This window comes from Macaca nemestrina, chromosome 1, assembly GCF_043159975.1.
Source record: "Macaca nemestrina isolate mMacNem1 chromosome 1, mMacNem.hap1, whole genome shotgun sequence".
NCBI lineage: Eukaryota > Metazoa > Chordata > Mammalia > Primates > Cercopithecidae > Macaca > Macaca nemestrina.
The window spans coordinates 143,641,978-143,660,346 of NC_092125.1; the positions used below are offsets into that span (position 1 = coordinate 143,641,978).

General features: G+C 42.1%; 1 protein-coding gene and 1 pseudogene across 4 annotated transcripts in view; one reads left to right on the plus strand and one right to left on the minus strand.

Annotated features, from left to right (window-relative positions):
- The window catches only part of LOC105482832 (zinc finger protein 326), a 51,380-nt gene extending 33,339 nt beyond the window's left edge, over window positions 1-18,041 (minus strand). For 2 of the 3 annotated variants that reach the window (XM_011743199.3, XM_024793065.2), the window contains exons 1-2: window positions 10,513-10,698; window positions 7,570-7,614 (exon numbers count right to left, since the gene is read on the minus strand). In XM_011743199.3, coding sequence (XP_011741501.1) covers window positions 7,570-7,614; window positions 10,513-10,528 — 61 coding nt within the window. In that variant the 5' untranslated portion in view covers window positions 10,529-10,698. Of the gene's footprint in view, window positions 1-7,569; window positions 7,615-10,512; window positions 10,699-17,927 lie in introns of those variants that run through there. The other variant, XM_071082424.1, reaches the window with a different exon arrangement.
- On the plus strand, window positions 10,850-12,513 carry LOC105482830 (gem-associated protein 8 pseudogene; annotated as a pseudogene). The gene has a single exon (XR_011615570.1). The product of XR_011615570.1 is annotated as a gem-associated protein 8 pseudogene (transcript).
- Window positions 18,042-18,369: the final 328 nt, after the last annotated feature.

An 18,369-nucleotide genomic window follows, 5' to 3' on the forward strand; every position in this document is an offset into this window, starting at 1 on the left:
TCCTAACAACAATAATAATGACAACAATAACAACTTTATAAAACTAGTACTCAAAGTCATCCAACTTTAAACCTGGTAGCAATCTAAATGTTCAAAATCAATCCTCTCATTTTATAGACATGGGGAACTGAAGTCCAAAGAGATGAAATGATTTTCCCAAAATTCCATACATATCCTCTTGTCTAGTCTCATGCTATCACTTCTGCATGAAATATTTTCCTCTACTACCCTAAATAGCGGCCTACTGAAACTTTCTAATCTTTTAAAGTCCATTTCAAATACTAATACACTCAAGAAAACTTTTACTGATACTCTCTCAGCTGAGTGTCATCTTTCTTCTGAATGTTATAGGCACAAAAGCCTATAACTCTCACGTGGTGCTTGTGATACTCTGCCTTACTCTGCCATTTGTGGCCTCGTCTTAAATTTACCAGTCCTGTGGTAAAGTCCAATTTTTATCTTAGAACAGCAGTTGTCAAGGCAGCTGCTGACCACTGGGAGTTGCTGAGAATCTTTCTGGGGATCCACAAGGTCAAAATATTTTCATAAATAACACCTGAACATTATTTGCCTTTTTCACAGAGTTGACACTTGCACAGAAGGTGCAAAAGCACTGGTGAATAAAAATGCTGGTGACCTAGCACAGATCAAGGCAGTGGCAACAGATTGTACTGGTAGTCATTACATTCTTTTTTTTTTTTTTTTTTTTTTTTTTTGAGACGGAGTCTCTCTCTGTCGCCCAGGCTGGAGTGTAGTGGCCGGATCTCAGCTCACTGCAAGCTCCACCTCCCGGGTTTACACCATTCTCCTGCCTCAGCCTCCCGAGTAGCTGGGACTACAGGCGCCCGCCACCTCGCCCAGCTAGTTTTTTGTATTTTTTAGTAGAGACGGGGTTTCACCGTGTTAGCCAGGATGGTCTTGATCTCCTGACCTCGTGATCCGCCCGTCTCGGCCTCCCAAAGTACTGGGATTACAGGCTTGAGCCACCGCACCCGGCGTCATTACATTCTTTAACATTACACGCTCACAGTAAAAATAATAAAATACAAATGCCAATTTCTCCTCAGAATGTCCTTGACGAAGCAGTAAGAATTATCAATTTTATTAAAACATGACCTTTAAGTACACCTTTTTTTATATTCTCTGTAATGAAAGGGAAAACATATCAAGCAATTTGGCTGCCTACCAAAGTACCATAGCTCTCCCAGGAAAAGCTATTGTGCAAGTGTTTGGTTTGTGAATTAAATCAGCCACTTTTTACAAGGAACACTCTTTTTACTAGAAAGACTGACAGACAAATACGATGGTTTTCAAATTTGGGCATTTGGCAGATATTTTCTTAAAAATGAACTAAGTGTGACCTGGCGTGGTAGCTCACGCCTGTAATCCCAGCACTTTGGGAGGCCGAAGCGGGTGGATCACGAGGTCAGGAGATCGAGACCATCCTGGCGAACACGGTGAAACCTCCTCTCTACTAAAAATACAAAAAATTAGCCAGGCATGGCGGCGGGCGCCAGTAGTCCCAGTTACTCTGGAGGCTGAGACAGGAGAATGGCGTGAACCCGGGAGGCGGAGCTTGCAGTGAGCTGAGATCGTGCCACTGCACACCAGACTGGGCAACAGAGCGAGACTCGTCTCAAAGAAAAAAAAAAAAAATGAACTAAGTGAAACCATTGTTTTAACAAAAACGCTGACATTATTTGTTGTCAATGATAAAATTCATGCTTTCAAGTGAACATGAGAATTTTTTAAAAGTTGTATCTACCACCTTCAGCTTGACAGCTTCCCAATACTTATAGACTTTCTGATAAGGCTGGTGGTGGTATTACTGAATATGATTTTTTAAATATTGTGCCATAAAACCTATCAATATTTGGAAAATCTCCATTTTATATAAAAACCACTATTTTCCAAATAATGTCGATATTACAAAATAATATATGGTAAAAAAGATCCATTCAAAGTACAAGACATACTAATGGGTTTTAATATAACAGTACAAAAAGTTTATCAATACACAAAACATATGGAGATATTTTACTGCTTTTTTCATTTGAAGACTTCAAATCTGGTGTGTAATTTACACTTACAGAGCACCTCAATTCAGACTATACATGTTTTAAGTGCTAAATAGTAACATGTAGCTAGCAGCTACCAAACTGGACAACACAGTCCCAGATTAATAAAATAGTTAATTTTTTGTGATAAAGTTGGTAAGTATATAGTAAATTTATGCTCATATATTAGAGGATAATTCTAAGATTAAAATAAAGTTTTAAAAATGGAAAGTTTTCCTCTAAGGCCTCATATTTAAAAATAAGATTATGTTTAATCAGGTACACAGAGGAAAAAATCTTATGTTTTATTTCTGCTAGTTTCTATTTTGAGTTAGCATTGGCTGCCTTTGAATACTAAAACCTTCAGTTTTTATTCTATTTTTATTTCACTATAATCAAAATTATTAACATTTATTGCACACTAACCATGCATGTGTTAGATACTCTGAAATGTACAAAAATTAATAAAGCTACTTTAATATAGCGATGATTCTGGTTGATTGCTCATAGAACTGTTACTACTCATTTAAACAGGAGGAAAAGTCTTTATATTGTATACAGTGTAGTTATAGGGCTATAGATTCTGTAAGATGACTGCTTTTATATAAATTTTTCTTCCAGTCACCAAAATGAATTTTAAAATCCCTTTAAAAAATAAAACTGTGGGCCGGGCGCGGTGGCTCAAGCCTGTAATCCCAGCACTTTGGGAGGCCGAGACGGGCGGATCACGAGGTCAGGAGATCGAGACCATCCTGGCTAACACGGTGAAACCCCGTCTCTACTAAAAAATACAAAAAACTAGCCGGGCGCGGTGGCGGGCGCCTGTAGTCCCAGCTACTTGGGAGGCTGAGGCAGGAGAATGGCGTGAACCCGGGAGGCGGAGCTTGCAGTGAGCTGAGATCCGGCCACTGCACTCCAGCCTGGGCGACAGAGTGAGACTCCGTCTCAAAATAAATAAATAAATAAATAAATAAATAAATAAATAAAATAATAAATAAAACTGTGAGAACATAGTAGTATCTCTTAAATGAAAGTAATTTACCAACAAAAATAAAACTGACCTAATAATTTAAATCAAAAACATGCTCAAAAATGCTAAAACTCATTTTTAATTAAAACACAAAGAAGCAGCTGCAAAATACTGGGGGAAAAACTGACCTATGGGCTGGGCAAGGTGGCTCACACCTGTAATCCCAACCCTTTGGGAGGCCAAGGTAGGTGGATCAGCTGAGGTCAGGAGTTCAAGACCAGTCTGACCAACATGGTAAAACTCCGTCTCTACTAAAAAATACAAAAAAAATTAGCCGGGCGTGGTGGTGGGAGCCTGTAATCCCAGCTACTCAGGAGGCTGAGTCAGGAGAATCGCTTGAATCCATGAGGCGGAGGTTGCAGTGAGCTGAGATGGCGCCACTGCACTCTAGCCTGGGCCACAAGAGAGAAACTCCGTCTTTTTTTTTTTTTTTTTTTTTTTTTTTTTTTTTTTTTGAGACGGAGTCTCACTCTGTCACCCAGGCTGGAGTGCAGTGGCGCGATCTCGGCTCACTGCAAGCTCCGCCTCCCGGGTTCACGCCATTCTCCCGCCTCAGCCTCCGAGTACCTGGGACTACAGACGCCCGCCACCGCGCCCGGCTAGTTTTTTGTATTTTTAGTAGAGACAGGGTTTCACCATGTTAGCCAGGATGGTCTCGATCTCCTGACCTCGTGATCCACCCGCCTCGGCCTCCCAAAGTGCTGGGATTACAGGCTTGAGCCACCGCGCCCGGCCCGAGAAACTCCGTCTTTTAAAAAAAAAAAAAAAATTAAAAACTGACCTATGACCAAAATAACTAGCTATGTGACATTAAGTCTTGAGTGGGACTACTTTTTAGCAACTCTACACTACCAGCAGCCTACTACAAGATACCAGCATCTACCACCTAGGTTATTGCACAAGTCTCCTAACTGGTTTTCCTGCTCCACTTTTGCTCCTTTGCTGTTTATTCTGAAGACAATAGCCAGAATAATTCTGATAAAATGTAAGTTCAATCATGTTCAATGCTCAGTAACCTCCAATGGCTTCCTCTTATTCCAAGTAAAAGCCAAACCTTAAAATAACACATAAGAACCTATACCAGTGGTTTTAACTACCAGAGATTTTGCACCCCCTGGGGACATTGGCAATGTCTGAAACATTTTTGGATGTCACAACTAGGGGGCAGATGCTACTGACATCTAGCATATAGAGGCCAAGGAGGCTGTTAAAAGTTCTACGATGCACAGGACATCCCCCTACAACAAAAAATTACCCAGTCCAAAATGTAAGAAATTTGAGAAACCCTGCCCTACATGATCTGCCTCATCACCTCTTAACTTCATTATCAATTTTATACACCCCTGTTCACTCCACTCCTACACCACCAGGTCCCTTGATGTTTCTAGAACACAAGGTGTATACCCATTTTGGCAGCTGCTGTTCCCTCTGCCTGGAATGCTCATTCCCCTGAACCTGCACTGTTTACTCCCTCAACTTTTTCAGGTCTTCACTTGCTATTGCTTCTGATATATAAGCAAATTATCTTTGATTTTCAATGCTTTCTGGCTACACCTCAACACTCTAACCTTGTCTTAAGATTGCTCAGCAAAAAATCATCTGTTCTAGTCAAGCCAGCGTTAAGGTCTTGCTCTGTCACCCAGGCTGGACTGCAGTGGCACAATCATAGCTCACTGCAGCCTTCACCTCCTGGGCTCAATCAATCCTCCCATCTCAGCCTCTAGAGTAACTGGAACTATAGGGGGGCACCACCACGCAAAAAAATGTTTTTTTTGGGCCGGGCGCGGTGGCTCAAGCCTGTAATCCCAGCACTTTGGGAGGCCGAGACGGGCGGATCACGAGGTCAGGAGATCGAGACCATCCTGGCTAACATGGGGAAACCCTGTCTCTACTAAAAAATACAAAAAACTAGCTGGGTGAGGTGGCGGGCGCCTGTAGTCCCAGCTACTCAGGAGGCTGGGGCAGGAGAATGGTGTAAACCCGGGAGGTGGAGCTTGCAGTGAGCTGAGATCCGGCCACTGTACTCCAGCCCGAGCGACAGAGCAAGACTCTGTCTCAAAAAAAAAAAAAAAAATTTTTTTTGTAGAGACAGGGTCTCACTATGTTGCCCAGGCTGGTTTCAATCACCTGGCCTCAAGCAGTGCTCCTACCTCAGGCTCCCAAAGCACTAGGATTACAGGCATGAGCTAGCGCACCCTTTTCTCTCCCTTTTTCTATATGCTATTTATATAAAAGGTATTATGAAGCAAGAAGGAAAATATGGAGACACTGGAAATACATATTCCTTCCAAGAAATAGTGTGGGGAAAATCTGTACCGTGCCATGTTTTCCAATGCCTTCTACTTCATTTCACTTCCTAGAAAATACAGTGCTAACAATAAAATATATTTTTGGCTTTTTGGTACCTATGCATTGTTTATTTCTTAAAGCCTATAAGTCTTCCTCTAAATCGCTTCATGGCTTTCATACTCACCTATCTTAAATCTATGCTCAAATATCATCTTTTTAGTGAGTCCTTCCCCAGAGACTCTAAAACTGCAACACATACAAGTACACACACACATTTATCCTCCTTCTCTGTTATTCTCCCTAGCAATGATCATCATCTAATATACAATATATATTACTCCTTTTTTCCCCTGTGGACTAAATTATGACATATATATTATTTCTTAACTTGTTTACTATTTCATCCCACTAGACTGAAAGCCTCACAAAGGCAGGAATATTTGTCCATTTTGTTCACTGCTATATTCCCACCTCCTAGAATGATATCTGATGCCCAGCAGGCACTAAATATTCGCTGAACAATGTCAAATAGAATCCCTGAAATTAAGTTCCTCATTTGTAAACTATAAATAATCTAGACCTAGAAGTACTGTCAAGCATTGGCCTTTAATAAGAGGTGCCTTCCAAAATCAGAGTGGTTTTGCACAACATACACAGCCAAAGACCACTTACACTGAAATTAAGATTCGAGAGGTTTAGGCTATGTCTGAACAGAGAGACTTTGAAAAAGCTCCCCAGGAGATTCCAACAATCACCCTCAGATGAGAACCACTATCATAACTAAAATTAGGAGAAAAAATAAAAGTCATAACATTAGATCTTATTGCAACACCGTATAATAAATAAATGTCTAGCCTTGCATGAGTCTGCATTTCAAGTCCTATGTTTAGACATTAAATCCAACTATCCAGTAAATCCTAGATGGCCTCTTATCATTACAAATTATCTCCCTCTTCCCCTTCCCCTCCCCCTCTCCCTTGTAAAAGCACTAGTCCTACATTCCAGTTTAAAATTCTGGATTCGTTTTCATTCAACCCTCTCAATTTTCTGCCCATTACTAGTCAGCCTGCAAGTTCTGCTAATTTGCTCTTTATTTTTAAGATTACTACTATCACCTCCCAAGTTCAAGGTCTTAAAATCTTTATATGAAAACTTATGAAACGGCTTTCTCGATTTTCCAGTTTTCAATATAACCTACATGTGGATGCAAATTAAACTTCCTTTGGTAATTTTCAATTTCCAGCTCACAAATATATTCTTCAGTACTAACTCCCTATATGCTAAGACTTTTTAGCCCACATGAAATCTGAAGTTTATCTTAATCTTTAAAGACGATAAAATAAAAATCAACTCTTCAGTGATTATTCCCATCAATGGCATAGTCTTTAGTAGTACATTTGCTTCAGTTTTACTTTGCGAATATATTCTATTGTGTACGAAAGTTGGATTTTACATCTCTGGCACTCAGGATATTTAATGCTACTCCCTCAAGTCCTTCATATGTTTTTTAACCTGTATTAATTGTTCTTTGTTCTTTTTCGTATTATTATCTTGTGTGGCAGGGCCCTAACTCTAATAACTATCAAAATGACAACCAATTGTATTCTACATACCTCTCATGATTCTATCTAGCTCTATAGTCATAAGTCTAATGTCATGCTCATGTCAATAAACAATCAAGCTTCTTCATGTGCTCCTCTAGACAGCTCTTTATATACTAACACATCTGGACAGACTGAAGAAAATGACCTCAAAAACAAAGTCAAAATACATTACAACACAAGCTACATAGAACCAAGCCAATAATCCACTTAGTCTACATTATTCAATACCAAAGTCTCTAATTCAACCAAAATAACTCAACCAGTGTCTTGTGATTCATCACTCAGAATGTAGTTAGGCCCTTTGGAACACATTAAAATAATCACAATTCAAACAAAACGGACCAAAAAAAAAAAAAATCAAACTAATGTGAATAACCTCTAACATTTTCTGATAGCAAATTCCCCAATTCAAATACTATATATGGTAAGACAATATTAACACATAAGTGGTATATCAAGAACCAAAACAAGGACTGAAATAGGTAGAACTGACTTTCTACATTGATACTATATATATATATATATATATATATATATATATATTTTTTTTTTATGGGCATGAAGAGAAAAGCTGAAAGAGGATACTTACCATTAAAACCCTGATAAGTATTCCTGCAGGCGGAGTGTGTGTAATCTATGAAGACACATTTAACAAAAAGGAATTAGTATGATATTAGCAATAATTCAAAAGCATATACCCAACTAGTCAAAAACAAGTACAATTTTTAAAATGACATTAACCCAATTATCTGCAAAATTGAGAATAATTAAAACAAATAATTACTAATACTCCATTTGGGAAAAAAAGTATCTCTTTTTGCTTCACTGTCTCCCCAAATGGTAGGTTTATTATCCGAATTATGGTAAACATTAGTTTACAACACCTGATACATAGTAACAGCCAAAAGAGGGGATTCAGCACTGATTTGTACCAAGTAACAAAAGGCAGAAAGATTAAATTATGTATCAAATAATGCAAAAGCAAAGACATGTGAGAATTGTACCTAACATGACATTTTTGCTAAGTTAATTTCTTTTACCATTTAATTTGCTCTTTAAAGATTTCAAGATCTTGGCCAGGCACAATGGCGACTCCTGTAATCCCAGCACTTTGGGAAGGCGAGGTGGGCAGATCACGACGTCAGGAGTTCAAGACCAGCCTATCCATTATGGTGAAACCCTTTCTCTACTGAAAATACAAAAATTAGCCGGGCCTAGTGGTGCGCGCCTGTAGTCCCAGCTACGAGGGAGGCCAGGGCAGAAGAATCACTTGAACCCAGGAGGCGGAAGTTGCAGTGAGCCAAGATTGCACCACTGCATTCCAGCCTGGGCGACAGAGCAACTCTGTCTCAAAAAAAAAAAAAAAAAAAGGATTTCAAGATCTCATCTGAGACATGCATATGCATATACGTATATGACTGTGTTCTATATTCATCCAGAATGTGTCATCACTGAAAATCATATTGCCAATTTCCTCGTCAAAACTAATTTAACAACTGTTAAATTCTTTAATTTTACAAATATATACGTAGTTAATTTTACAAACATATACTGGAAGAACAGAATTTAATATAGTGGTCATCTGGATACAACAGAATCCTGCCACACTACGCAGGAATAGATTCATATATGGCGTTAGTCAAATTCCATCTTCCAAATACAGCAGTGGTGTATTTGGACAGTGAGAGAGGGAGTATTTCATCACTAATATTGTTTAGCATTTTTATCACTGACACTATTTAGAACTGTAGGCATACAGCACTAATAGAAAGCAAACATACTACGTTTTATTATTGTTTTTCAGTTCTCTATAGAAAATGGATTCCCTTTTTGCCTTGGGTGGGGAGGGGAAATAACTGTTTCCACTGCCCCATCTCCACTTTGTTAGCTTCTGCTATACCTTGGGTGTTGGCATTATCATCAAACTTTAGCATGAAAATACAATAATATATTTCTTATTTTCACTCCCAACTCTGGCTACTTCAAGTATTCGGAGTTTTTTGTTTTGTTGTTGAGGTTTTTTTTGTTTTGTTTTGTTTTTTGTGGGGTTTTTTTTTGTTTTTTTTTTTTTGAGACCGAGTTTGGCTCTTGTTGCCCAGGCTCGCGATCTCGGCTCACTGCAACCTCTGCCTCCCAGGTTCAAGTGATTCTTCTGCCTCGGCCTCCCAAAGGGCTGAGATTACAGGCGTAAGCCACGGTGGTGCCCGGCCCAAACAGTCACAGTTTAAAGGTATCTACATCAAAATGAGTCAAAGTCCAACTAAAACAAACAAAACCACAACAGTGTGCTACTCTTAAGAGCTGAATTTACTATTTCAAAGTAACTGAAAAGTATCTACAAGAGGGCGATTCCAGTCCCCTTTCAAAAATCTGTACCTAGATGTGAAAGCTTTAATTCTTTGTTGCATGAAATCTTATGAAAAATCAAAAGCTCATTGAGTAAGACATATGCTGAGATCACACCTCATTTAAAGATCATTTTTTTGGTGGGGTCAAAGGTTTACAGCCTACTTAGCAAACTGGTTTTACTTAAGCATGCCTGGTTACTCAGGATTAAATCCAGTTTAATCATACAAGTCCTTTCCCATGTCTCCCTAATGTTGTCACTACATACCACTTTATCTTGACACCAATTCCTAGCAAGGTTTGAAAACAAAAGTGAAGACCAAATGAATATTACTTTGTGACCCTGTAAAAGTAGTTTAAAGAATTAGTATCTGAGACAACTAAAAGGTATTGCTAAAATACAGTTTATTTAATCCATAGGTCGAACACTTACAAGGCTGTGTAAAGGTCCAAATGTGAAGGACATTTGATGCTTGCTGTGCCAAAATTCTGACTAACTTCAATCCTATCTACACACGATCCAAAGAAAAGTGCTTTGGTTTACATAAATATTTCAAATTTGGGATTAACAAGCAGGTAATTTTTGATGATAAACACCCCAGTTTGCTAACCAGGAAACATCTTGCTTTCCATTTTGCATAGATATCTATCTATACACATCACTTAAAGACACCCTTTCAACTCATCTTAAACTGGGACAACCAGAAACATCACTGTGAACAAGCCTCTGAAAATTCTATCTGGCAAGAAGTAACCCGAGGCTGAGGATTAACTAAGCACACGGTCTGGGTCGCTGCCCTGTGGGGCGAATGCGAGACTAGGTGGGTGAGGCCGCACTCGCCCGTTTGGCCGAGACCGGGAAGTTGGAGACGTCGGGGCAATTTCCACTACCAGGGGCCAAGGCGAGTCTGGGGCTCCAGCCCGGAGGTTCTCGCGCTCTAGGCGCGTCCTACCGGGCACCGAGTTCTCCTGTCTCCGCCGGCAGCGGGCGCCGAGCGGGCCGAATCGGGGAGCGCGGGTCCCCAAAGAGGCCGACTCCGGGCGCTGGGCCCGGGGCGGGCGGGCCGGCGGCCTCCGGGCCCGCAGAACAAAGCCCACACGGCCATCTTGAGACGGTAAACAGACCCCCAGCGCAGGCCACCCCGCCTCCTGCTAGCCGCGCCGACCAGCCAGAGGCAGTGCTTACCGTCCTCGAAGTCCATGGCAGAGGCTGGGGGCCGTCGGCCTTGGAGGCGCTGGGCTGAGCTACGGCCGGCGGCGAGCGTCCGCGACCCGCGATTCCACACGATCAGTCCGCGCGACCGAGAGCGGCGCTACCAGCCCGGGAGCCGCAGGCCACAGCGAGGCTGGGGAGGCGGGGCCGACCGGCGCTACCAGTCCTGTCGGCGCGGCCTGCTATTGGCTGGCGCGGGCTGGTGGGCGGGCCCTCGCGTGGGGGCGGGAAGCAGGTCCGCTGTCATGATCGGAGGTGCTGACCCTCCGGAGCCGCTGATGGGGAAGGAAGGTAAAAAAGGAGCGCTAAAGATTGGCAGGGGTTGTGGGAAAGCAAGCCGAGTGTACGGGAAGGGCCGGCTGCGGCCCGCCATGTTTGAACCTGGCAAGAGCGAAAGAAGCCGGTTGGAATGCCTTCTTCCTGCCCTAACTAATAAAATTGCAAGCCTAACTTTTGCTTTGTATTGGCTACGGATGACTAATCATAACATTTTAAGTACTTGCAGAGTTTCCTCCATGGAGACACAGAAGTCTGGGACGTTTTTAGAAGCCTGTGGCAAATTTGAAAAGCAAGATACAAAATTGCATATGGAGTCTGATTATCGCTGTCAATAAATTTTCTTGAAAGACAAAGCATTGAAATAAAATGGAAATAATAATTCTTTTAAAAATTTTTAAATTATTTTTATAGAGATGGGGGTTTTGCCATGTTGCCCAAGCAGGTCTCCAACTCCTGGGCTCAAGCAATCCCCCCACTCCCAGCCCCGTCTCGGCCTCCCGAAGTGTTAGGATCACAGGCGTGAGCCAACGCGACCCGCCTGGAAAGATTTCTAAAATATGGCCTGCTTGGCCACCACGCAGGATCTGCAAGCTGCATGCCCACAAGTTTCGGCACCCATTTGGACTTTAACAATCGGAGATGGCAGCGGTGAAGGCAACAACATCAAAAGCTACCAGGCCTTGGTATCCTCATCCAGTATATTCAAGATACTGGCAACATTATCATCAAGCAATGTCTTGGATGCAAAGCCACCACAATGCCTACAGGAAGGCGGCGGAATCCTGTTTCAGTCTTCCATGGTACTTCCTTCCTGCATTTCTTCCCCAAAGCTCTTACGATAACCAGGCTGCATATCGTCAGTCCTTCTATGACCATCATGTGGCCTAGCAGGACTCCCCCTGCAGTTCTTCACTTTTCAGAGGGTCTGGGCAGCATCCACATGGCAGCAGTAGGATCCAGGCATCCATAAGAGAAGACTAAGCTTTGTCTAAAGAGGAAGAGATGGCGATCGAGTCAGATGCAGAGGTAGAATGTGACCTGAGCAACGTGGAAATCACCGAAGAGCTCCGCCAGTACTTTGCAGAGACCGAGAGGCACAGAGAAGAACGGCGGCGGCGGCGGCAGCCGGATGCAGAGCGCCTGGACAGCTTGTGAACGCCGACCACGACCTGTACTGCAACACCCGCCGGTCGGTAGACTCCCCAACTGAGAGGCCTGGTGAGCGGCGCCAGGCCGAGATGAAGCGTTTGTACTGGGACAGCGCCGCCAAGATTCAGGCCATGGAGGCTACGGTGCAGCTGAGCTTTGACACGCGCTGTGACCCAAAGCAGCCCAAGTACTAGCCGGCCATCCCCCTGAAGTTCTGAGCTCGGGGCACAGGGCACCCAGCTTCTTCCTCTTCCTTTTGAATACACGCTCTTCATCTATCCTTCTGTACATTTCTCAGGGAAAGGGGACTTTGTACTGAGGTACAGGCATGTTCACCACAGTCCCAGTGGGCCTGTCATGGGGTGGATATACTATGCCATCCACTTGGAGGTCGGCAGGACATATTCTGTTGCCAACATGATAAATTTTATCCTGAAATAAAATGATAATTTTGTATATATTATACTGGTGTTTCATGTTGTCGGTAACAGTTCAATTCATTAAAGTTCTTGCCTGGAGAAAAAAAAAAGAATTCTAAAACATGAACAATGATTCTTTTTGTGATGACTTTTTATATACACATGATTATGTATTCTTCTATATTCTCCAAATTCTCGAGCACTTTCATAATGTAAAATATATATTTGGCATAAAACAAGATTTCATATTTATTAATGACTACTGTTTATTAAAAGTTCTCTTTAGCCAAATATTATGTTTCATTTTCTTTGAAGATATACTTAGTGATGCGGAGGTGGGGTCTCTCTTGACCATTTAAGTTAGTGGTTCTTGATTGTGACTCTACTCTGGAATCCTCCAGTGCACTTTTAGTAAGTGCCAATACTCAGGTTTCACTTCAGGGATTCTGATTTGATAATGAACCTAAAACTGTCACCAATGTTTATTTTTAAGACATTTACAAGAGATGTTATTGGACTAATTTCTCTTCTGTTTCAGTAACCTGTACTCCTTGAGAAAATGTCAAGTCTAGAAAAAATGACTTTAGAGACAGGCTATGATCTAGTTCTGAATTTTAAGGTGCAAATAAAAGAGCTGTAACATTCACAGATGGGTAAGATTTGTGGCAGAAGAGTCATCCAGAGCTTGAAGGATGACCTCTAGAAACACACACACACATACTGGATTGTATTATTGCCACTTTGGAAACAGTGTTTGCGACATGGACAAAGTTATTTATACATTCAGGAATCTGGAAAAAGACAAACTGACATTGGAGCAGTTTGAACCACAGATCAAAAGACTTTTTTTTTTCATAGAGCAAACGGTGGCAACAATGAGTTGGTCACCAGATAGGAAATCATGAATCAAATTATTTACTTTTCTTCAGGGTCCACCCAGTTGCTGGAACCACGGAGGCAACCTCTGGAAATACAACTACAAGAAAAGCTCACAGATACACTATGTGTATTAGTGTTGCCCCAAAAATGGGCAGGGCATTTTTTTCCTCCTCCATCCTGATTGATTCACGCTATTCTCCTTCCTTTTCTTGTTTCCTCCTATTTTTCCCTTCTATGCAGATACTCCTCTGCTTGCTTGGGGTTACATCCCAATAAGCCCTTCATAAATTGAAAATATCACAATTCAAAAATGCATTTAATATGCCTAACCTATTGAACATCATAGCTTCGCCTAACCTACCTTAAATGTGCTTAGAACATTTACATTAGCCTACAGTTGGGCAAAGTCATCTGGCAGCACAGTACATTGTAGAATATCAGTTGTTTACCCTTGTGATTATGTCGTTGACTGGGACACGCTGCCCAGCCTTTCAAAAGAGTATCCTACTTCATGTCACTAGCCTGGAAAAAGATCAAAATTCAAAATTGGACTATAGTTTCTACTAAATGCACATCACTTTCACACAGCTATGAAGTCAAACCATAGTAAGTCAGAGACCATCTATACATGTTTTCTATTCACCTGAGATGAACATTTTGAAAACCAAACTCATAATTTCAAACCTGTTCATCCTCCTGTATCTTTTCATCTCTTTTAGTGGCATCATGAACAGCCATGCACTAATCCCAGCTTACGAGTCATCTAGTCAAGACTCAGCCCTCCCTTATCCTCCCACCTCCAATCCATTCTGAAGTCTTTCATCTGTTTATTAGCTCCTAAAATGTCTTAAACCTGCCCCCTCCTCTTCATCCCCACTGCTACAACCTAAGTTTAGACTCTCATTATCTCTCTCCAAAACTATTGCCTCAGCTTCCTAATTAATCTCTCTACCTTTCAGCCTCCTCAGGGTTGCAGTGATCTAAATGCAAATCTGAACATGTCATCATGCATCTCTATCAAGGATTAAGTCTAGTCAAAGCTCCTTACCCTAGAACACATGCAGCAGGATTTGGCCACTGCCTGAACTGCGTCATCTCTCTGCATTTCCCTCGCCTCCTCTCTCCCACACTCTCTCTTTTGATTAGCAGTTTTAGGTGACAGGTTCCTAAAACGCCCCTGTGCTTTTTCATACCACTGAACTTTTGCTTATGTTGTTTTCCTCTACTTGGAACACCACCTGGTTAACTGTACTCATCTTCAAAACACAGCTCAGGATTTATTTCCTCTAAGAAACAGTCCCAGATCCCATCCCCACCCCCTAGGTCAGTACTTCTCAAATATCAATATGCATATGATTCACCTAGGGACTTGTTACGACAAAATCACATTCAGTCAATCTTGAATGGAACTGGAGAGTCTGCATTTTCCTTTTTTTTTTTTTTTTTTTGAGATGGAGTCTCACTCTGTCCCCCAGGCTGGAGTGCAGTGGTGCCATCTCGGCTCACTGCAAGCTCCGCCTCCTGGATTTATGCCATTCTCCTGCCTCAACCTCCCGAGTTGCTGGGACTACAGGCGCCAGCCACCACAACCAGCTAATTTTTTGTATTTTTAGTAGAGACGCAGTTTCACTGTGTTAGCCAGGATGGTCTCGATCTCCTGACCTCGTGATCTGCCCACCTCAGCCTCCCAAAGTGCTGGGATTACAGGCATGAGCCCCCACGCCCAGCCAACAGGCTGCATTTCTAACAAAATTCCAGGAGATGCTGCCGCTGGTGGAGCCACACGTAGAGTAGCAAGGCCTTGGGTTCTGTGCCTGCACTATCTCCCAGGCATTAAATACTCTGGCTTTATGTCTTCCCACATTAAAAGCTCTTTGGGATTAGAATCAAGACTTCTTTGCATCTTAAGTGCCAAATATATATGTTTACCAAGAAAACTGAGTTCTCACTGAATGTTCTTAGCTTTTTTTTTCTTATCATTTTCTCCCAGTTTACCTTCTGGCAAAGAAATGATTTTGTAGCCTGAGGTCTTTAGGTGTTGGCATGACTAGAAGGGAATAAATATTGGGTCACTGTACATACATACACACACACACACACACACACACACACACACACACACACATGCCCTTCTTCCCTAAAAGAGAAGACTGCCAGACAAGGGATTCCTAACTCAAGAACAAACCTGACCTTGGCACAAATGCATGGAGAGCCAGAATACACATATATTTTCTCCCCTTCCTTCCTCTTTCCCAAATAGGAGGTGCTGTTCCAGAGGCAGATGGCCATACTGCAGAGATACCCCACAATACTTGAGAGTCTATCAAGCTGTCTCCTAATTCATTTATTCAATGAATATTGACTGAACATTGACTGAATATTGACTGAACACCAACAATGTACCAAGCATCATTTTCTTACTTCATAGTTATCTCTCTCCCACCCACTGCCCCCACCCCCCACAGTCTAGCTAGGCTGCCTGACCTGCTCTTACTTTGTTAGGCTCAGATTTTTATCTTAAAGGGCCAATGCTTTGTACAAAGTCTCATGCTATTTCATCTTCCATATATTTTACAACAGGTGGCAGGTAAATAATGCCAGACCAGCAAGGTCCGATGTAAAATAAAACATAGGGTTTTTATGTGAAGCTGTAAAAGAATATAGGTCTGAGGTCAAGAGAAGACTTCTGGGAGAAGGAGGAAATGTGAGGTTACACCTAGGACCTGATCCTGAGGGAGTTGTCAGAGAAGCCCCACCCTGGAACCTCAGAAGAGCTAGGTGAGTGGACTCCCTGAGGAGCCAGGGACCTTTGTTCCTATCTCCTAGCCATCCGCCTACATTCCTTCCACTCTAACAACACAGGCCCATCTGCTGTTCCCCGAACAAGCTGTGTATTTCACATTTCCTGGCCTTCGCTCATGTTGAACTCTCTGCCTCTATCATGTTTCCTCTCTTCCTTTGCCATTCTTCAGGCTCAATATAAGTGTTGCCTCTTTGTAAACCTCTTCTGGCCGGGCGCGGTGGCTCACGCCTGTAATCCCAGCACTTTGGGAGGCCAAGGCAGGCGGATCACGAGGTCAGGAGATCGAGACCATCCTGGCTAACACGGTGAAACCCCGTCTCTACTAAAATACAAAAAATTAGCCGGGCGCGGTGGCGGGCGCCTGTAGTCCCAGCTACTCAGGAGGCTGAGGCAGGAGAATGGCGTGAACCCGGGAGGCGGAGCTTGCAGTGAGCCGAGATGGTGCCACTGTACTCCAGCCTGGGCGACAGAGTGAAGACTCCGCCTCAAAAAAAAAAAAAAAAAAAAACCTCTTACAAAGTTCTTAATCAGAATCCCCTTCACTCTGTGTAACTTTTTAAGTGGTTCTCACAGTTGGATTTTTGCTATAATTAGTGAGTGAATTAGTTATATCCTTGCCTTGCTCCTTGTTCACCCTCTTTGAGTGTGGAGACCCTTCTTTGCAACCCTTTGTATGGCCTGTACATAGCAAATTGTCACTATGTATGTTGAAGGGGAGGAGTACCAACGAAATGATGAAAAAACTTAGACTGAAATGAGGTCTCAGAGCTTCTTCTGCAGAAAATCACTGTGTCATACAATTACTTTGGAGAGAAGGTGACAATAGAGTTGCAAAGGAAAGTCTTGATTACACGATGCTTTCCTAATTTGCCACTAGATAATTCTTGCTCCATGTTCTTTTTTTTTTTTTTTTGAGACAGAGTCTCGCTCTGTCGCCCAGGCTGGAGTGCAGTGGAGATCTTGGCTCACTGCAAGCTCTGCCTCCCGGGTTCACGCCATTCTCCTGCCTCAGCCTCCCGAGTAGCTGGGACTACAGGCGCCAGCCACCACACCCGGCTAATTTTTTGTATTTTTAGTAGAGACGGGGTTTCACCATGTTAGCCAGGATGGTCTGGATCTGCTGACCTCGTGATCCGCCCGTCTCGGCCTCCCAAAGTGCTGGGATTACAGGCATGAGCCACCGCGCCCGGCCATCTTCCTCCATGTTCTTTAGAGAATCCATAGACGCTTAGAGAGGGAAGTCAAGAGCTAACAATTACTGTTGTATAGCCAAACAGCCAAACTTAAAGTAATTTCTACTGAGGATCTGAGGTCATATCAAAGGAGAGCTAGTTACAGGGTCACAATAATGGGAAACTGCTGAAAACAGCTGGTGTGACAGCACTGAGTGAAATGTTATTTTATACATGGGAAGATGTCTCTCCCTGGTTTTAATATAGAACTACAAAAAGATGCAAGTGTCTCTAAAAGCTGAAAGGAATAGCAATATAAATTACAATTAACCTTTATTAAACCCTATATGTTCATAAATGTTCCAAAGCACTTTACAGGTGTTAACTCATTTTATCTGCTCAACAATGCTATGATTGTAGGTATTATTATCACCCTTAATGTAGCAATGAGGAAACTGACCCAGAAAGGTAAAGATACCAAGTCACAAAGCTAATAAAGCGTAGCACCAAGATTCAAACCCAGTCAGCCTGGCTCCAGAGCTTAAGCTTGCATCTCTGTCATTTTGACGTACCTACTGTGCTCTGCTAGGAATGTTGATGGATACTTTACAAGCCTATTTCTTTACAATAAGGTAGGTTATACCCGCTCCCAAACAAGGAAAACTGAAGAGAAGTTAAGTAACTCACCTAAGACCCCACAATCAGCAATTGCTGGCTTCATATTTATGATATCGTTTAGTCATGCTTAGGTCTATTGGTGTATGGAGCCAACCTTGTAGAGCCAATACCATCATCAGGGTCCTCAGGTTTAAAAAAAAAAAGAGAGAGAGAGACCTTGCTAATCTATAGAGGATTTTTATATAATTGTGCATAATGCGGTCAAACAGAACTATTAATACATATCAGGTAACTATGTAAGTGATCATGAATGCTTTATCCTATGCTCCAGGTCATCATCAGATTTGAAAAAAAAAAAAAAACAAAAACAAAAAACTGGTTAATCCTATATGAATTTGTTTTCCAAGAAAGCAAAGTAAAGTTCCAAACACAAAGTGCTTTCAAAATGTAATTATACCTTCCTTCGTTGGTTACATATTATATAAAGTACACTTTTCTGGAAAATGAAGTA